Source organism: Zosterops lateralis (assembly GCF_965231275.1).
Source record: "Zosterops lateralis genome assembly, chromosome: 14".
NCBI lineage: Eukaryota > Metazoa > Chordata > Aves > Passeriformes > Zosteropidae > Zosterops > Zosterops lateralis.
This window is the reverse complement of record NC_139774.1, coordinates 8,024,917-8,047,144: the sequence shown is the minus strand read 5'-3', so window position 1 is coordinate 8,047,144 and position 22,228 is coordinate 8,024,917. Positions and strand designations below refer to the sequence as shown.

Genomic DNA, 22,228 nt, shown 5'->3' with positions numbered 1-22,228 from the left:
ACCCAAGGATTTCAGCAAGACCTGAATTTTCTTTTGATTCACAGAATCACAGAATGGTTTGGGTTGGAAGGAACCACAGAAAATAATCAAATCCCAAGCCAGTGCCATGGGCAGGGACATCTCCCATTATCCCAGCTTGCTCCAAGCTCCATCAGACAAGGCCTTGAACACTTCCAACGATGAGGCAGTCACAACTCAGGGAAACCTGTGCCAGGGCCTTACCACCCTTATTGCCAAGAATTTCTTCCTATTACCAATCTAAACCTACTTTTCCTGCCAGCCTGAAGCCATCCTCCCTTGTCCTATCACCCCAAGCCCTTGTCCAAGGTTTCTCTCCAGCTCTCCTGGACCCCCTTTAGGCAGTGGAAGGTGCTCTATGGTCTCCCCAGAGCCTCCTCCTGTCCAGGCTGAATAGCCACAACTCTCTCAGCCTGTCCTTAGTTAATAAAATTAAAATTCTGTCAAGCATTTTTTAAAAGTGTCAAAAAGAGGAAGTGTGACACAAACACAATAAAATGCAATGAGCTGCAAAGAGAACCATCCTCCAGCTCAAGAAAATAATTTCAGTCACTCACAAGATCAGCCACAGCCTCATCAAAATTAACTGATATTCCAAATAAACAGAAGTCAGCGATGCTGTATTCAGGTTTAACAAAAGGCAGCTGGAGACATGCTCTAAGTCAGTCTTACTTGGTTTACATCAATAAAAGGTACCATTTCAGCAAATTTACCTGGTAGTTAAAGTAGATTATAAAAGACCCACTGTGTTTTATAGCATTTAAAAAGAGAAGGATTGGTGATGGTAAAGCACCTAATGGGTTTGATCCAGTATACTGAAATGTGACTTAATTCCCTCCAATTATGAGATCCCCCATTCTACCTCCAGCCTCTGACAGGATTACATTAAGTAATGATCAAAGAACAAGAAACTTGCCACTCAAGCAGTCTGCAGCGACAGACTTCTCTGAAGATAAATGTTTCTACAAGGCTCCAGGACAAGTTTTACTTGATGCAAATACTAAGATACTGTCCATAAAATGCAGTATTATAATAAATCCTTTAAACCTCATCATCCTCTTACAGTAGTTTAAAAAAATTGCATCTCTGAGGAAGTGGATTACTACTTAAATTTGGTAATAATTTCTTTATTCTGCTCTACAATAAACTAACAGGTGAAAAAATCAGTATGTTGTCACAACTCCACAGAAATAGGCATTAGATCATACGTGCACTATTTTTAGAGCTACAAATATTCTTCATTTGAAAAAAAAAATCACAGAGACTTGTCAAAAATGTATGTGGGTAATAAACGCATAGAATCACAGAATGTTTGGGTTGGAAGGGATTTTAAAGATTACCTTATTCCAACCCCTTCCACTACACCAGGTTGCTCCAAGCCCCATCGAACCTGGCCTTGAACACTTCCAGGGATGGAGAGTCCACAACCTCAAATTACTGACCATAAACATGAATTAGAAAAATTTTACTGAAATGAAAAAAATATTTGAGTTTACAGGTTTGAGTCACATGGAAATTTGTACTGAACTGTTAAACCCTGTTCGGAATTAAACACTCCCAGAAATATAAATGCAAAACTTACTATCTCAGGTTTTATGTTTTAACTGTGAAGATAAATAATTGAACTGTTTACTTTCCTAATACTTGATCCAAGATCAAAACAGCAATTTATTTTTTATAAAGCACCAGAACTATAATTAATTTTTATTTTTTTAAAAGCATTATCATTAAAAAGTCATTTGCTGTTATTTTTGCTTCAGTTTTGTAAACTCCTACTGCACGAGCACAGAAGTTTGGGATACAGTTTAACAGAGATGATCACAATTATTTCTTTCTTTTGTAAGTAGATAACATGGTTGTATTATTACTTTCTTCTTTTGTAATCATAAAACATGGCTGCGTTATTGATTGGGTTGAGAAACAGACTAAGAATAGAAATGACTCACTCGTCTCCATTGTGACGCTGCCCTGCTGCAATGACCCCAGCTCCTGGCTGGATGCTTATCACCACCAAGATATGCAACCATGCTAACAAATCAGATCTGAAGCAAGAGCTGGCATAATTAACACCAATGGCACATTTCTTCCTAATCCATTCATTTTGAGCAAGAGCTTTCACCAAACGTGTCCAGCCTAAGTTTCTCTCCCACGGTCAGGGTGTTACTGCTGGGGTGACGTGCAAGATGCAGAATTACTACGCGACAAAAATGGAAAAGGCCAGAAATGCCCAGGGATGAAGAGATCTGATGTAATTATGGGGATGCTCAGACCTGCCCCAGGCAGACTGACAGTGACACATACTCGGGCTGCCACTGCAGCCTCATACATGACCCACGTCCTCCAGCCCAGCCCTTCACAGGCAACAGTGCTGTTGTGTACCCTGAATAAAAAACACTGGTAAATGTTTTGCCAAATGCACAACTGTCCTTGGGATCTGGCTGCCCTGCGGTGCTGTAGAAGGGAAGAATCTCCAGCACCACCTCAACACGGGTTGGGTGCACCCTGGATCTGGAGGAAAGCCCAGCCTGCTGGCCAACCCACCACAGCAGGGCTGGCATCCCCTGCACAGGGACTGCCAGAGCAAAGTTACACCACTGTGCTCTTGGAGATAGAGACAGAAACATAAACCTGCTCACTCTGAGGGAAAAGAAAGAACACTGCCAGCATGTGTTCGCTGTAATTACCAGGAAGGAAAAAACAAACAAACAAAACCAAAAAACACCTACCAAAAACAAACTACAAATAGTTAATTCGCAGACAACTAGTGCTCTTGTGAAATAACGCTGTTCTGTGAACCACAAAAATGTAGCAAAGGAATCTAAATGGTAACACCTTCACCAAAGAAACTAACCAGATGATCCATTTTCAACCTTAGATCATTCAAGGGAAAGCAGAGACGGAAGAAATTTAAGATACCCATAATAATTTGAATGTCAACTATCCTGAAGATATACAGTTAAATCAAGAACTAGAACTCTTTTACTTAATTAAGAGGCATAAGAGAAAAGAAGAGCTTCAAGGATAGTAACAATAATTTAAAATATTATTTAAAGTATCTGCATATAATTCTTGGTTTTGTGGCCAATCAGGTATTTCTACAGAACAAGTTCCAGCACTAACAAGAAGTACTCCATGTGAGAAGTAGATGTTAGCTCATGTCACAACCCAATAGGTAATGTTTTACAAGACACAGATTAACCTTAATCGTAAATATAATCACAGTATATTTAATGTGCAGAGATTTACATTCTAACGAGTTACTGGAGATTACATAGATAATTCCCCTTAAAAGCAAACCCAAGAAACCTTATTTTTAAGGAACTATTCATAGCTGGGTTAAAAAATACTGAATTTCAGTACCTAAAGGACCTGAGTTTTCTTTAGAAAGCAGAAAACTACTTGCATATGAGGGATAAGCCATGTAAAAACTGAAATGGTGTCATACTGAGTATTCCAACATCAACCACGGGTGATGGACTGGAGTCCATGAGAAGGCTGGAAAGCTCCAAGCCCTCCCCAAGCACACAGGACTCACAAAAGCTCCATGTGCCTGCATTCAGCATCTGACACAGAGCACTCAGCAACAGGCTGGAGAGTGAAATACAACTCTGTGCTCATTCATTAGCCTTATGCCAGACAGGAGATCTGCTGGAGAGCTTGTAAACACTTTTCCCACTCTGGCAGAAAACTTAAAATAAGTTCCAGTAAAATGGAAATTTGACTTACTCTCCTCCTTATCCTGATCCCCTGCCTATAGCAGAGGATTGGAACTAGATGATCTTTAAGGTCCCTTCCAACTCTAACCATTCTATGATCCTACTCTTCTCTCATGGGCTACATAAAGGGTTACACCGTGAAATCTGTTTTTCAAGATCACTGGGAACCAACGTATGAGCACATTCATATAGGCATGGAACTAACTACACCTAAAATAAATTTATTATTTTACTAGTTTATAATGGAATATGGAAAAATATAGGCAGCGAATTCTTCCTTACTTGTAACACAGGCAGCTTGTTACGGTGTTTTGATTCCTTAGTCATCTGTTGAGTTACAAATTATTTTTTGTTACTGTAAGTACTCAAGTATGATACTTTCTAATTAGGAGCTTGCAGTTTACAAAGCATTAGTATTTCAATTCAGACTACTGAAAACCCAAAATCTTGGAGATTTTGTAGCAGAGAGGTGGTCATTTAGTCCTTGCCAGTTAGCACTCACTCATCCAGAAAAACATTGTGTTACAGGACTCTTCTCATAGATTGTTAATTAACAGACATGAAGGCAGATTTAGGAAAGTGTTGTTGATTTAATAAGTTTATACCATTTTCCATCAAACACCTCGTGTATATTTATGTGTGTGTGTACATATATATAGGTATATTCACAAATCTGAGGAAGACACCAGGTTTGCTACAAGCTACCACAGGCACAGGTGCTCTGTACTGTTGCTAACAATGAAATAAATCAACACGAAGAAAAATAAGCCAACTTGAAGAAAAATCTTAATGAGGACATCATCTGTTGACTAACCAGCCCTGTGAGTGTACCACACGGACTCCTTGCAGCAGTAACTGACAGTCTCTGAAATCATTCAAGAAGCCGTGAAACTTGGTTTTTCTCAGAACAAAGATGCCAAGTCCCTTCTCACGCATCCCTCCAGGCAAGCCGCAAAGGTAGCACCAGCATCAGCTGTTCCTGGGATTCTCCTGCTCTTAGCAATGAAACCTGAGAATTATTATCTGTGTGCTTATTCACTGTCACAAACACCAAAGGGACAGAGATAGATTCTGTCATACACAGATTGCAATTTAATTCCTAATAAAGCTTTATGCACACCCGCCCAGAGTGTGAGGGTCCAACATCTCATTTCTTCAGTAACTAATTTAATGTCTTATAATGATAAAATACAACATATGTGACAGTTTTAGAAATGAGATGGCAGAAGATGTTAAACTTCAAACAGCAAATTCTCTTCCTGTCGCAGACACAGTAATGTTGTGCAGGGCCTAAAATCACCACCTGTGACCCAGCATGCAGAAAAAACATCAGTTTATATACGCTCACATCTGACTGCACACATCAGATATTTTGAAGCCTGTCAACTGAGAATGCATCTCTTTTGGGGAGATGAAAAGGAAGAAAGGGGGAAAGGGGGAGAAATTGTTTTTTTTTCTTCTGAGCATGAATACTATTCCAGGCTTGTACTTCAATGTTAGTGCTGCTTTTAACCTTTGATTTTCAAAGCAGATCAAATTATCCAGAACAATTATTTTCAATTAAATTATTTGTCTAGATCACATATACCCTGTTACCAAGCAGGAAGTCTGAAAAATAGTGGTGAAGAAAAACCATCACATATGCTTTACAGCCCTGAAACCACAGAGGTACGTGCCTTTACACAGTGCAGAGTTTATAGTCTGGTGCTATTTAAGACTAACAGGTGAGTTGCTATTCTTTTTGATGCTTCAACTACCACTACGCTATTTTTAAGCAAGTAAACACAACCAAGTACAAGACCGTTAATGCTGTATTTTTTATTGATCTGCATTTGCAATTAACTCTAAATCACAGCTCAAATTTATTAAGGGGGAAAAAAAAAAAGAAACCACCAATTTCTACATCTTACCAAAAGAACTCCAGGTTAAACCAACAAAAAATGAAGAATTACCATTTCTTTGTCCAGTGAGCATGTTAAGATTTATTTATAGTGCTCAGCTGAAGATCCCTAAACCAAAAAAAACCCCATCTTTTCCACTTATGACCTTCACATCCACCTATGATGTTCCAATCCAAACCACTTCACTGCCCCTCAACATGAAAGAAGTGTTCCCAAAAACAGCAAGCATGGACTATTTCACTCCATCAGTTTTGTCATCAAAAGAAAATTCTAGCCAGCCATGCGGACATCACAATGGCAAGGAGATGGGCCAAGAGAGAGCAGACTCACCGACACGTAGCTGCTGGAATCCACATTGTCCGTGATGGTCTGACGCTCTCCCCTCTGGTTGATCTTCCTGTATCTCCGACGGGACTGCCGGAGTGGGACTTCTCTTTGCAAGATGTTTTCCTCATTGTCTTTGGAGTTCTCCACCTGAAACACACGTTCAGGCTCCTGGTTAAACATCCAGTTCTTCCATAGCACCGAGAGTCGATGGAACCGTATGAAACTCATGTGGAAGGAACAAACATCAGTTCAGGGCAGCTGAACTTTTCCGGAAATAACGACCATGCTTGTTTCACAGAACCACTGCCTGGATCTCCGAAGTGCCTTATTACAATGAGCCGGAGGCCACGGTTTCCTTCCAGGAAACAAGTGTATTTAAAATGAAAAAAGTAAAAAAGGCACACATGTCCTCTAAACAATGTCACTCAGAAAAAAACCCTTCTGTACCCACATGTACCACAAAGAAGTTACAGGCACTGCTCATTTCAAGTTTGTCTTCCACACAGAAGCTACCATTTTTTGTGTATTTACAATATGGCAAAACTATTGAATTGTACCTTATTTTTAGTAGTGTAATTTTTAAAAGCGTAATTTATTTCTAGTATCAGTCACAGCTAAACAGCTTTAAATATTCCAGTTTTTCATAAATAGCTACTTCACCTATGTCCTACTGCCTTCTAATCGCTTCCAGTGGATTATAGAGAAATGGCTGGAACTTGATTCATATCTTTATGTCAAATATTATTTCTGACTAAACATTAAAAATTAGGTAAATTTATCTTGTTAGCAAAAGCCAATATGAAACCTTTTATCTCAATAGCTACAATCCTTTTTTTCTATAAAAAGCGGTCTCATCCTTTCTCCTTTCTCATTTCCTTTTGATGTTTTGGAAAAATATCTCCCAGCAGGAAGTAAGGCAGACATGCATGCAAATAGGCTGCAGTAGGCAAGAAGCTTATCTACAATATATTTACTATGCAGAAGTTTCTACTGTCTTCAATGGCTTATTTTTAATTTTTTTTCTCCAAATTTCACTGGAAAATCCTAAACATTGAGACTGTGCTACTGAAACAGGAAAAGAACCCCTGTATGGTCTTACACAGCACTCATTTCACATATTTAAGTAAATTATCTTAAAATTAAAATCCAAAAAGATACAAAGAAATGAAACCCAGAAAGACTTAACAGACAGAAACAGGAAATTACTTTTTTTTTTTCACAATTCTAACTGAAAACTAAGACCTAAGCATAAATAAATTATTTGACAGTAGTAAGTCAAAACAAGTGGTGGAAAATGAGACCACCTGCTTCCTTTGGTCAGTGAACTGCTGTTGACAAAAACAACATGGAAATCAGAAACCAGGAAAGACCTCCATGTCACAGTTTCCAGCTTAGTACCACCAGCACAAGCAGTATTTTGAGTCCAGCTTGACCACCAGGTTGTCAACACTTGCGATTTACAAGAACTGTTTTTGATGTTCTGTGCATCAACAGGACAGGCACACCTGGGCACCTCACTCAGCCCTGCTTTCACCTGGTTAAAAACTAAAAATTCCTGTTGGCAGAGAGGTGCCATGCTCATCACACTGCTATGGAGGAATTCAGCTGTCGATGCTGTGAGCCACATCCCAGGAGGGAGAGCAAAGGAAGGACAGACTTCCTGGGCCAATGCAGAGCCAGGAGAACCAGGCTGCCATCAAGTCAGATGGAGACACTGTCCCACAGATTGCTTCCCATTATTTCATTTTCAATACAGTATCACAGAATGTTCAGGTTGGAACAGGACTCAAAAGATCCTCATGTCCAACCATGCCCCTCGCCCTGCCAGGCCCACCACTAAACCTTGTCCCCAGGCGCCACATCTACACATCCATGAAATCCTACCAGGGGTGCTGGTGACTCCACCACTGCCCTGGGCAGCCTGTGCCAGGGTTTGACCCATCCCATGAAGAAAATTTCCCTAATATCCAATTGAAACTTCCTCTGGCACAACTTGAGGCCATTTCCTCTTGTTTTATTGTTTGTTACCTGGGAGAAGAGGCTGATCCCCACCTGGCTATAACCTCCTGTCACGTTCCCTACTGAGCCTCCTCTTCTCCAGGGTGAGAACCCCCAGCTCCCCCAGCTGCTCCTCATCAAACTTGTGCTCTTGTGCCAAAACATCTGAAATAGCACATTAACTGGCTGCATCCTATTGGAAAGGACTTCTTTATGAACTTCAAACCCTGGCAGCAGCAAGATGCTCCCACACCAGCAGCTTCACCCAGGCACTGGCTGCCACACAGAAATCAAGGAGAACCACAGGACTGCCCTGGTTCACTCTGCAGTCCAAACCAGCAATGATGTATTTTCTACCTGTGAGTATCACACTGCTCTTCTGAAATCATACGCTTAGATCTGAAGAAGAAAATAAAAGCACCAAGGAACAACAGTAATGACACTTCAATACACCAAAGATACGCTGCAATTCTGGGCCATCTTCTTAAATGATAAATGGGGCTATTATTAATTCAATAGATTGCTCAGCCTCCAAAAATATGAGTTACAATGTCCATTCACACACTATCTGTTATCCTCATTAACTTAAGCTGACCACATTTTATGGCCTTTAAAATGGGCCTGTTCCCAGAGGATTTCCACTACAAAACTGATTTACATTCTAAAATGACAGGAGAGAATGGAAAAAAAAAAAATCAAAAAAATCAGTCACCAGCAGGAAACAATAGTTCTTTAACTCCATTAAAGTGGCTAACTAATTCTTTTGCTTGAAGATAAATATTCATTATGTATTAAACCTCATTAGTATGCTACAAATTAAAAACTAGAGAAAATAAAAGAATTAAGATAAATTAGTAAGAGTTAATCAGGGAACTGAAACTCAAGTACACCTTGTGTCAGTGAAGATCATTAGCAAGGTGCATGCCACCCCACTGATGCTTTCTTCTCACACTATTTGAAGTGCTTCCTAGAAAATACAGCTAATAGTACCTTTAGCTACATTTACCTGTAAAACATGGTCATAAATATAACAAGGAAACTACTCCGCACTTTTAATTCCCTGATTTTCCTACTGGAAAATTATCCTGAAGTTGCAGAGAAGGATGTAAGATACTTTCAAGTGTCTCTATACTCTCACTGGCATTTAATCACAATTACAGACAATTCAGGAGATTTAAAATAAGCAAACAGCTGTCTGGGCTGTGCCTCTGTCTCCAGGAACACCCAGCAGGGCGTGAGGCTGTGAGGCTGCTGACAGGGCCAATGCTGGCTTCCCCAGCTACTGTGATACTGTACTCCTTCGAAAACACTCATCACAGTTGTGCCTGCTCAAGTTACACACACAACACTAGTTTCTGCAATAAATATTTCAACAGGGTCAGTTTCTCTCTGGAAGCACACACTGCACAGAAGCTCCTCTTTTATTTCCATCTTCAAATTTTATTTTTTTTTTTGGCAATGGTGATATGATCAAAGAAGGATGTAGGTATTTTTTAAGATTTCCTTTGCCCATGAAATATTTTTTCATGTAAACTTCCAAATGCACTTGCAGTGAAACAAGTCACCAGCCAGACTAACCTGGTCTAGTCTTCCACTATCCCAGGATGCTCCAAGCCCCATCCAACCTTGTCCTGAACACTTCCAGGGACAGGGCATCCACAGCCTCTCTGGGCAGCCTGTGCCAGAGCCTCAGCACCCTAACAGGGAGAACTTCTCCCCAATACCTATTAATAGATATGACTGGATAAGTGAGTGTTTGCCTTCCTGCTATAGGAGCACTGAGGTGCAAGACTCAGCCCAGGCACAGCACTTGGACACAGAGTGCACCAGATGCCCAGTTCAGACACCAGATCCTTGGTAGCTGCAATTAAAAAGTAAAAATGCAAAGCAGCAAATGCAAACCAGAGGGCCTGGGGCACTCCCATGACTTGACTGTGCACATTGCCACCCAAATAGTCCTGTGGCATCTCTCCAGGCATAAATCTCCCTCCCAGAATTCCAGCTTTGAGAAGAGACTGGACAACTCAGAATAAAACAAATTAACTGTTTTACTCCAAAGCATGAAGACAGGTTTCCTGCACTTCATGGCAGACTGTAGCTTAAAAATAGGTGCTGCAGCACAGAGCATATTACTGATGCTATCAGAGCCCACGAGCAGAGCCAGATTGACATTGCACAGAGCAAATTGCACAGAGGACAGCAAGTGGACTTGGTACAGGACACTGCTGACATCCCTGCTGGTAATGCACTGTGGGAAACTAATATTTTATGGAAGCTGAATATTTACATGCTCAGTAAGAGACACTGTCAAATATTAGTTTTAATGTTACCATATCTAGATCTAGGGCAGCTAAATCAATAGCAGTCTGGAGACCAGAGTCTGATTAACAGACAGGTGGGCTCTGAGCACAACAAACAGCTTTGTTTCAGCTCCATTAAAAACATCTAAGGTGAAAGTTGGAAGAGATCTGCCTGTGTCCCCAGGCACACTGCTGGGATACAATGTCAGTCTTCACTATGGAAAAGCAATCCTAATATTCCAACTGCTCACTGTATGTGTACAACAACCCGGGAAGGACTAAGCTACACTCTCTAAGCACATATATATGCATCTATATATGCACTTGGCAGTATCAGGAAGTGTTCTGAAGAAGCAGAAGGAATCCTGGACACTAAGAATGGTGACAAATCTTACTACTCAAGCTTGGCTAAGCACTCTCATGTTTCTTCTCCTACCTACAAGCCTTCCCACTATGTGGCACTGCAAAGGCTTGGAGGAAGAATGTTTTTCCATCCAGACATGACCAATAAAAGCTTTGAAATGGGGAATAGGGGTGTAAATAAAATACTCAAGATAGAAGACTGCCATAGCCTGACTCAGGAATGCTCAGCTCAGCCGTGACTGCTAGGCTTTTGAAACTCAAGTAAGCACAATTTTAGAAAGAATGACCTAATCATCATCATGATTTACCCATCCGGATTAAATTTACATAGCTACTGCTGTTATGAGAGCAGCCATAGGAATAATTGAAATCAAGGCAATTTTACTGCAATTTCATAGAATACTTTACAATAAGCTTTCTGCTGTGAAAGAGAAAGAATTTGCTGAAACCAGCAATAGATTTAAATACATATGAAAAAAAAATCTGTCTTACCACAATCATTTCTGAAGGTTCCAATATGATACATTCGCATCCTCGCTTCCCTCCAGACTGCTTGCCAAAACTAGAGTGGGATGGAAAAAAGCAAACAAAAAAGAATGAGATGAACAGCCTATTTTACCTTTTCAGTAACAGAAATAATTGGCAATGGTCCATGTTGTTAAAAAACAAAAAAAGAACAAAGAAAAAATGATGAAAATTATTGTATGAAAAATGCTAATTAGACAGTATCATTACCATAATATTTTAATTTATTCAGCACCCCTCATCACAGCCTACTATGTAAAGTCCAAATATCAAGAATGTTCTTTTGTAAAATCATTACTACTTGCAGATACTCAAAACCACGCATAATACGTTTCAGTCCTGACAAGAAAACCTTAGTAAATTTAATTAAACATTAAACAGGCCTTGTAAAAACAAATATTCATAAATTCCAAAGATTCCAAAATACTACTCAGTACACAGCATTTTTAATGAGAGCTCTCTCAATTCTACGTCACCCCTTCATCCTCCCAGCAAAGGGGGTGGACAGAGAACCTCTTTTCTAATATTGAGCCTTAACTCATGACCTCTGTCTTTATGCTACTTGTACCATCACAAGGAATGGGTAACGGTGATGGATTCTGTTTAAGAAGTTTGAAAAAACACAAATGTAACAAAGCATGATGGGCAGTGTAACACAGCAGCTGAGGAAAGCAGCTAAAAACAACCTGATGTGCTTTTGCTCATTGACTCTAACAGGAGACTTCCTTCAGGACACTGAACTGAGGTGACTTTAGAGAAATCACCTCTGGAGAAGGAACCATGGAATCAGATCTGAAGATGCTAGGACTGAGCTAGACACTGCTGGGGGATGTCTGGGGTGTGTTACAGACCAATAACCTCTCGAATCAATCCATTTGTGACTGTAGTGGTACCTGGAATTGAATGTATCTAGTTTCACAGATTAGGTAAGCTTGTCTTCACTCCTGACCCGTTAGCCTGAGGTGGGAATGCTTGACCTACTCACTCCCTGGGCACGAGGGAAAGTGATTCCATAACCCCAGCATATAAAACAAACTCCCTGATGAGCAGCACTGGTGGCTGGATTAGCAGCTCAGTAATTGTAGCTGCCATGTTACAAACTCAGACTGTCAACAACAATCACGTTTTAGCACCTACCAGCAGGTGAGATAACTGAAGAACTGGTTAATGCAAAGCAGGGATTAACATGTGAATTAGAAGGAAGTTAAGACAAGAGTGGCCACAAACTCTTAAGAAGTGGGTCAGCTCCATCTGTTTTCACTGAGGTTATATTTAAAAACCCCATGTGAAACTCCAGCCGTCAAGATTTGAGTTACACACACGGTCATCTTGATGGCAAAGATCCACTGAAACCACCCCCACTTGATACAGAACCTTGAAAAGGAGTCGCATTTACAAACAACACTCCAAAATTTCTGTGGGATATATGCAACTACGGAAAAAGAATTTAAGAAACTAAACTGAAGCTAAAAGACTAACTAAACTAAGCTGAAGAAGAGGAGGTTTTAGATATTAGGAAGAAAGTCTCCCCTGTGAGGGTGGTGAGGCCTTGGCACAGGTTGCCCAGAGAAGCTGTGGCTGCCCCATCCCTGGGAGTGTTCAAGGCCAGGTTGGATGGGGCTTGGAGCAACCTGGGATAGTGGAAGGTGTCCCTGACCATGGCAAGGGGTTGGAACAAGGTGACCTTAGATGTCCTTTCAATCAAAAGTCATTCTGTGATTCTCTGAAACTCTGAAGTTACTCAAGCAAAGCTTCAGATTATTGCACCAAAGAGATTATCAATGTAATCCAGTTAGGAGAAAGAATTACAATTAATAGGAGCATGGCAGCTTCCACTGTCAAGTTTTGATCTTGCTAACGGTCTACTGAAGGAAAAGAAAAAAAATATTTAAATTACGTGACTGCAATACAGTCATAAACGACATGACAACTTAAACTTTCTCACCCAGACAAGACAAGCAGAAGTTTCACATAGAAAACTGGCATTTTCACACATCTATAGTAAGAAACTCAGAGTTCAAATTTTCATGTCTTCTTTAATGTTTTTTCCACACAACATGTGATCCAAGCATGAGAGTCTTGTGGTTTTGCAACACAAAAAGAACAGCTAAACTACTCTCACTCTTACAACAGTTAATTCACTCCAGAAAATACAGAACTATGATTTTTAATGTCAGCTCCAACACTGAAGTTAACTGAAATCCACATTAGGATTTCTCTACAAACTAAAAGCCAAAGTGAAATCAACTTTGCTACAGGATTATCTTCAATTGGAAAAAAAAAAAACATTAAATAACTTATAATTCTATTCCTTATAGCAGAAAACTAAAGATAAGAGATATTTTTTCCCAAAACACCAAAATCATAAAGGAATTATATGCAACTGGAAGTTTTGGGTTTTGCACCTTTTTGAAATCATTATCAGTTTTATGACAAAACAGATTACTACTATTGCTACATCCCCCATACTTAGGAAAATGCACCAATTTCCTGTTGCAGGTTGTTCAAGTGAAGTATTTTTGTTGTGTAACAGCATTTTATCAAACTACTGGAGGTCAAGGAGGAGTTGTTTTCTTTTACATAAACACATTCCTCAAATTCAGCAACTGTCCAGCCTCCCTCTGCTTATGTTGAAGTGTTTGCTAATTAAGTAATGACAGTAAACACTAATGAGGACAAGAACAGTGCTCAGAACAAAGGTCACCAGTCTTGGCCCTGTCATTTCTGCTCCTTCAGGCACTTTACAACAACCAAACAGTTGGAAAAGGATCTGGTTCCAAACACAAAACCCACCCAGCTAATCTTAAAGAATAAACTACTCATATTTACAAGTCAAGAGGTAAAGTTTCATTATTTCCTGGTACACACCATGGATGGTTTATCAATTATTCCACAGCAGAGCTCCTTTCAAGGGAGGAGGTCGCATATGGTTTTTCCCCAGCCATAACTACCATCATGTCTTGAAAATACCAACTTTTAACATTCTTAATTAAAATATACAACAGGTTTTAGAAACATGGTTTTTAAATTTCCTAATGACTTATTACATACTTTTCCTCTAGAATACAAATATTTAGCTTCTCTACTAGTTAAGAGGTTTGCTGACATCAATATACTTCACTAATCTGCCAATTATAATCAAGGCTTCAGAACATCCATTCCTAAATGTTTGTAAATGGAAAAGGTTCAATTGAACAAAGCTTTGAAAGTGGAGGAGAGAAAACCCACTATGGAAACAAGAGCAAACTTTGACACGGAACATTCTTCCAAAGAAGAAGGAACATTTCTGTGAGAGCAAATTACTTGGAGAAGTCTTTATCAGGTAATTAAAGATCCACCCAAACCTGAACCATGATGTTCCTCAAAAAAGAGAGCTCTGGAAAGTACATCTAATTCTGGAAGAGATGGGGTAATCTTATCTTTTGGTACTAAAAGACAACTTTGTTGTGGCATTAAGAACACACAGTGCTGTTTGCAGGGGGTATTATTATTTAGCCATTTTGGTTACCCAAGTTGGCACCCAACAAGACCATGACCAAGGACATCTTTTCCCAGGGTCAGGTTTGCTTCCTGGAAGGTCAAATCCAAGAAGCCCATGTCACTACTTCAGCTTACCTACCACCACAGCAGCTTCCCCAACTTGTTGCTCATCTCAAAAACCACTATGTCCTCCTGATGTCACAGGTGGTAAAATATGTAAGAAAATTGGGAAAGACTCACTAAGGTACAGCACATCACACATGCTTTAGTGCTTTAAGCTGAGTGGGGAAAATAACCTAATTAAAAATTTAAATTAACACTGAAAGTGTAAGAAAACATGAAACTAATGTAAATTAAGCTCTACTTACAATAAAAAAATTGTCAAAGGACATACTACCACTGGTATAACCACTAAAGTTTTAAATGAGCCAACAATTTAATTGGCATTGTTAACACATGTGTGATTTAAGTAAGTCCTAAATTTAATATCATTCTATGGCTTGCCACTGCTGGAAGCCTAGAAGAAATCAGTACTATAAAACTGTAATACAATTTGTTTTATTTATAATTTCATTGTATGCTCCCGTCATTTAATATTCATCTATTTCATCTGCATCATTAATTTTCACACACACACTCAATGGTCTGCAATGCTGTCATGGGAAAAAAAAGTCTTCCAAATACCAAAGGCAGCTTTGTTTATCCTTGATTTATGGATGCCTCATTTGCAAGAAACCTTCCTTCTATTTACTGCTACTTATAATTAAAAATGCTTAAGCACTTGCATAATCTGAGAAAAGAATCTAAGTTAAACTGGCATGATATCCCATACCAACAACTAATGGGTGTTCAGGCTATGTGACCAGACTGGAGCTACCAAAATGTAAAAGCCCAGGACTGCAGATAACAGTTCTCAGTCCAGGCTGGATAGAGCTTGGAGAAACCTGGTCTAGTAAAGTGTCCCTGCACATGGCAGTGGGCTGGAACTAGATGAGCTTCAAGGCCCCTTCCACCACAAACCAGTCTGTGATTCCGTGACATTCTTTGTTCATCTGTCCCTTTTCCACTGTGTGATTTGCTCATCTCTCCATAACTGCAGAGTACCTTAGAAGTGCAGGCACCTGAGTATGTGCTTGACTTCACTGATACAAAGAACAGAGTAAAATTAATCACTGGAGGGAGCCTTCCGTACCTGGGAATACTCCCATTTTCACATTCATGCTCACTTCCCAAAACAGGAAGGTGTTAAAACTTCTTTAAGGTATTGGACCTTTTATAACAAACCTTACTTTTGTAAACTACTTAGAAATGCCTCCAACATAACATATTTTGAACACAGCTCTTGAAACAGAATGTGCGCAAACACAGTTTTCTGAAAACAAGTATTTTGAAAACTGTCATATCCAGCTGTTGCAAAACCTGAGTATTTGGTGATGAAATGCATCTGGAATGGCAAAACTGATGAATTTAAGCAATAGCCATCACATTTTACTTAAGCATTCCTGATATCAATATGCTCAAGTTATTCAATATTGATAGGTTCTCATCCTTCATTATGCAGAATATTGTACATAAATTAAAGGTAAAAAACCAGCCTGTCCTGAAGAGCTTTCAGCCTACAGATGGAGACTGAGATTGTCTTATTATTTGTTTCAACACTAATCGGCAAGCATCTTCAAATTTACTACATCCTGAAAGAGTATTTTCAGATATTTCAGACATCAAAGCCATCAGTGGCAGGATGTCAGGCACTTTATGTCCTGTTCTGTACTGTACAGGAACTACAAAACCATAACATAATCCTGTCTGTGTAAATTGGTGCAATAATGCACAGTTATCTGCGACCATCAATAAAGCAACCTGCAGGAGTTTTACCACAGTAACACTCAGTACTGCATTACATGTAGAACGGGGCCAGGGCCCTGATATACCAGTTTATCAAGATAACAAGCAAAGGGTTTGCAGGTATTTTGTTTTTATGAATATACCTGTCTCTCAAACTGCCTGTCTGCCTGTCGGGCTGCTTTTAGGTACATAATGATGAAGATAAATTGTACTCGCCACTGCAAAGTGAATCCCATGACCCCACTTATCCAGTAACCTGGATGCATTTCTTCCATGCAAAAAGGTTTTGTACGGAAAGGCACAACTGGGCCTGGAAGAGACAAGATGCGCAAGGAATAAACATATTGTTTGATTGGTTTTTTAACAGATGAAAATGTGTTTTTCTGCAAATCAGGGGGAGCTACAAGGGCATACAGTGACAGGACAAAGAGGAACGGTTCTAAGCTGACCTAAGTAGATTTAGATGACATATTAGGAAGAAATTCTTTCCTATAAGGGTGGGGAAGCCCTGGCACAGGTCACCAGAGAAGCTCTGGCTGACCCATCTCTGAAAGTGTTCAAGATCAGGTTGAGTGGGGCTTGGAGCTACCTGGGCTTGTGGAAGGTATCCCTGCCCATGGCAGAGGGTTGGAATGAGATAAGCTTTAAGGTCCTTTCAACCCATCTGTGATGCTATGAAAAAGCATTTCATTTTTCCTCTCCTTGCAGAGTACCTCTTGTGCAGAACAATTGCTCCAGCAAACCCCTGGGTATCTACTGCAAAGTTGCTGTTGGTCAGATCCAAGATAAAATGCATTCCATTGCCAATGAACAGAGTAAAATGCCAAATGTACCACACAAGTATACTAATGGCTGAAATAACCACTAGTATTATTAAACACCAAAATAATTACTCTAAAAATGTAACTTCATACTTAAATTTGTCATTGTTCGGGAAGTAACACAGAGAAAACACAGGAAGTTGCATAACAGGCAGTAACATTCGCAGTGACTGCAGACAGAAAACTCAGGATCTGCCCTTCCTGCATTGCAGTCATGACACAGGAGCATACTCAACATCAAAATCCTCATAGGAATAACCTGTTTTTCTGGGCCTCTCCATGGAGGTCTCAATTTCACTAGATTTGTCTCAGGCCAACTATGATCTGAAGAATGGAGTTAGTGGGGAGTTGCCTGAGGCTCACAGGTGCATCAGGAGAGCTCACAGCAACTGCTGAGCAGCCCCAAATGGCTCCACTTGGAAAACAGAACAAGGAGATGGGAAAAAAGGTCCATCAGCACAGACCAAAAGTTTCAGCAAATGCAAGTGGCAGAGTTTACATGATATCATATGCTGTGCAAGTCCTGAGCTCTTCAAAGTAACTTCATTAGAAAAATATTATAATAGTTAACTCCATCAGGAAATGGTTTAAAGGAAACCAGACACCACAAGATACATGGCTGAATGCAAAATACCTATTTCAATTAATGCTCAGTCATCAAAACTCATTTCTGCATTAGCTCTCAGTAACAACATTGAGCAGGTTTATCTCTTAAGCCTGCTGAAGTTTTAATTGGAAATTATTTTGGAGGCTATGTAACATGCTACTCAATTTGCAGGCTGCAAGCTCAAGATCTCTGTATTAATTACTTTATACTCAGAACTTGATGACCCTTTGAGGAAGCCTGTGTATCACCTACCACTTTCTGTGCAGCTTTCCAGCTATTCCAGATCACGAGATTGCAAAGTCTTAGTAAAATTGTATTTTAATTATAAACAAACCATACGTGACCCCTTCCTTCTAATTTCCTTTTTCTTGCACTTTAGTTTAGCCAACAAAAAACTCTTTCTGTGGCACAATCAGCACCCCTTGCAGACCATAAAATTTCTAAAAGGTTGTTGCTGTAAGGAACCATGAACAGACCGAAAGGAAATGATTGGTGCGGGGGAAATAGGGATGAGATTTTTCAGCCATATAGTTGTTACAGGTCTGAACACAGTCTTTCTTCATTTTTTTACTTTCTTAGAAGATTATTCTATATCAAACAAGATGCACCATGTACTCTTAGTCTGCAACACCTTCCCAGCCCTTACTCAACATCAGCAAGCCCAATGCAAGTTGCTGCACTTAGGGAGACCAGGACACAGCTTCTCACTAGTGTGCTGCCTCTTCTCATCCACATTCCATTTTCCCTCCTAGTATTTTCATGCCAGCACTAGCTCTGCCAGAAGAATTTAAATCTGAACAACTCTATCTGAATTAATTAGTTTTACAAATACATTTATTGGTAGCATTCCCAAGCTGTTGCTTCACTTACTGGCTGTCAGGCAATGCTACAAGTTACAGCCACCACTTAACAGAAACACCCAGGGAAAACATCACCTCACCCAGAGCCACAAATGCACTGAATAACCACTGCTTTTATCTTGTGCTGAGTACTAAATCTCTCAGACTTGATAAGCACAAGGATGTAAGCCTGAAGCTCCCTTTAAGAGAGCAGAGAAAATAATCCACAATAGTTAGTTGGGAAGAGCTTTCCAGTGAAGCATACACTCAGAGTATTGTATTGTGACTGCAATATTTACAGTCACACAGTAAGAAACTTAAATCCCAATTATGGTAACAATTACCACAATTCAGAACCTTACTGGCAACTGCCAGTTTGTCAGAAATTAGGTTCACTGTATGGCAGCAGGGGACTGGCAAACATGGATCCAGACTACGGGAGCAGAGGGAGGAAAAGCACTATTCACACTCCAGACATTGGGACTGGGATGGAGATGACAAAGAGGAAGAGCAGAGTTTGAGGAGCACTGGGACAGAGCTTGGATACAGCAGGTAGAGTCTAAGCAGAAGCAGTATTCGAGCTAAACCTGAAAAGGAAGGATTAGGGGACAAAAGACCAGTTTATCTTGCACTGGCAGAAGCTGGGAGCGCAGGAGCTCTGAGCCACTGCTTTACTTTTAGAGCAATGGTACAAATTCGCAAGTATTTCCAGAAAGCAGCACTACAGGCTTCAGAAGTAAAACTGATCTGACTTTACATGGTGCATTTGAAATATAAATATGTTTCAGAACAATGTTACATACATCAAAATTTACATTATGGCATTTTGTTAATCTTTAAATTCTTCAAACAGCAAATCTTTCATCTCACATTCTTACTTTCCAACACTAACAGTCCTGTAAAAGCACAGTATTTTCTGTGCTGCCACTTCACACAGAATGGATGCAAACACTATTAACAGTCAGTCAGTTGCAAAATATAGTAAAATATAGTTACTCACAAATACTAATACAAAACAGGTTAAAATAATTTCAGCCCAAGCTGTTGTTCATGATACAAAACTGGAGTTCCTCTTTCATTATAACCATTTTCTTGATCTAAGCATTTAGGTCTTCTCCTTTTACTAAAGAAAAGAGAAATGGCTTTCTTTTTACTAAAGAAAAGAGAATTAATTGAGTCATTGATGCATCTACAACTGTCATGAAAAGATACCACACAACTTATGAGGCCATTTTAAATAAAGTAATTGTTTTTAGCCAAGAAATGCACTACATGAGTAGAACAATGATTCCAGTTTTCTCCACCTGAGAGATTTTGAAAAAACTGGGAAAAGAGAAGTGTTTGTTTTAATAAAACTGCATCTTGAATGTTTCAAGAGTTTGTATTTTTCCCTTGGAGGTTCAATTCTCATAGCTGTAGGAGGCTGTCAGCCACATAATTGGCTTCAAAAGTTCCTCCAGGTCCTTGATATATCTCCTATGGTTAATCTTGCTGTGAGTAATCTCCTTCAAATATCCTGTTCACATGAATTATCTTCATTAACAAGCAAGGTTAACACAAAACCTCTTTAACTTGCTGACATGATTTTCCTCCCACAAATCTGTCAATCCTGTTCTTTTATTCTGGCCATCACTTTCATGTTAGAAGCAAATTCTTCTCCTCTTATGCCAAATCTATAAACAAATCCATTCTCCAGGTAATAGGGTAATCAAGATTATGCCATCTTTGCACCTGGTGTTACTGACTGATCTGCCTCTTACCTTAACAATCTTACAGGGCTTCTCTCATCATGAGCATGAGTGTCAGAATATTGAATAGATTTATTGTATCTGGATGCAGGTTTTACTCCTCCAATTTTTAAGCCAATCTCTGAATGAGAGCTTGAATACAAGTTCATCAAGTCAATAAAAAGCCCTTTTCAAGTACAGTGAGCCCCAGTTGCCATCCTCAAATACTCATTCAAATACATAGACAAAGTTAATAAACTTGCTTCAAGCCCTGTCCAAATTGGCTTTGAACACTTCCACAGATGGGGCAGCCACAGCTCCTCTGGACAGTTTCACTCAAGGACCTTCAGTCACTCAAGGAGCATTAAGAGTTTAATATCCAGCCTACAGTTAACTGAGTTGAAAAATTCAGTCCTATATGTTCTTACTAGCACTTACTATGAAATTCAAGTATATGGAGATGTATGTAAGCTGGAGCTGGCATTAAGTCTATCCACTCACAGTCAGCTCATGCTGAGTCAAGTGAAACACAGTGAAATAAAAATGAGTGATGTACAAGGTCAAGCAGAATATTACTGTGGGTACTCAGGGTATTACTTGCCCCAGTTCAGCTCAAGTCTAATACTGTGCTTCAGTGAAAGCATGTCAGTGTTCACTGTGTCTCAACCCCGAGACACAGACAGGCTCCTGGCACAAGCTCTCCACAGTTGATGCTGCTGGCCCCTTCCTGCTTCACATAAAAATCCTATGTGCCATTAAATACAGCCTCCAACCAAATACCAGAAGCTGTGTGATCTGCAGACGTACTTTTGCAATGGGGAAGTCTATCCAGAACAGTCACACAGCACAAATTATTCAGAGAGACCCCAAGGTAATAAGCTGACTACAAATTCTCTTAAAAACTTAAAAAGCCAAACTAGATTGAGTGCAGTGCTTCACAAAGAAATTTCAACGTGCAGAAAAAGTCTGAGAAAATTTTAATTGAGTTAGCTGAACATTTCTTTCACTATCAAACTTAAGAAAAACAAAATTATGGAATTATTTTTAAATGCTTTAAAAATTACAGTAACACAAATACATAGGAAGCATTTATTAAAAAAAATAAAAGCTTTAAATAACAACTGTAACTCAATTATTTTACATACCTGCAAGGTGGCAAAAACATTGAATCCTTCATGAGCACAGATCCAGAAAGCAGGATATACCAGCATCTTGCAATAGTTTCTGAGCTGTAAAAAAAAAATCACAGATATGTACTTCTGCTTACAGCACCTTAGAATTATGTTATCCAAAATATTATTGCAGTAAAATAATGATTTATCATGCTACCAGTTCAGTATGCAAGAACCTGGGAACTGCAACTGGACCGGGATTTTTTTTTAAAACATTCACATAAGGAATGTTTCTTATACTTTACATTTTGACATTTAACTCAGCCTAAAATTTTACTTTATTAAAATGAAATTTTTTTATTCCAGTGAAAGTACACACAAAGGCTATAAATACAGGACAGCACACAACCCCACACACAGACACTGACCTGCTACTGGAGCAGGTGGGTGTCACACATACCCACCACATCAACAAGCAGGTGGCATCTCATTTAGACTCAAGTGTGCTGGAAGCTGTGCGACAATATACCAAATACACCAAAAGCAATGCTAAAATATGAGGAAAATAAAAGTATATTTGCCTCCCAGCAAGGAGCTAGAGAACTGCAAGCTAAAATACTAATTTTTGCAATGTAAAGTGACAGTATTT

The 22,228-nt window shown here is 39.5% G+C and overlaps 1 protein-coding gene across 6 annotated transcripts in view; it reads right to left on the bottom strand.

The window, feature by feature from the left end:
- Positions 1-22,228, bottom strand: part of RAPGEF6 (Rap guanine nucleotide exchange factor 6) — a 116,566-nt gene that overhangs the window by 68,365 nt on the left and 25,973 nt on the right. For all 6 annotated transcript variants that reach the window (XM_083871863.1, XM_083871868.1, XM_083871865.1 and 3 more), the window contains exons 4-6: positions 21,613-21,696; positions 11,116-11,185; positions 5,966-6,109 (exon numbers count right to left, since the gene is read on the bottom strand). In XM_083871863.1, the coding sequence (XP_083727989.1) occupies positions 5,966-6,109; positions 11,116-11,185; positions 21,613-21,696 (298 nt within the window). The remainder of the gene's footprint in view (positions 1-5,965; positions 6,110-11,115; positions 11,186-21,612; positions 21,697-22,228) is intronic.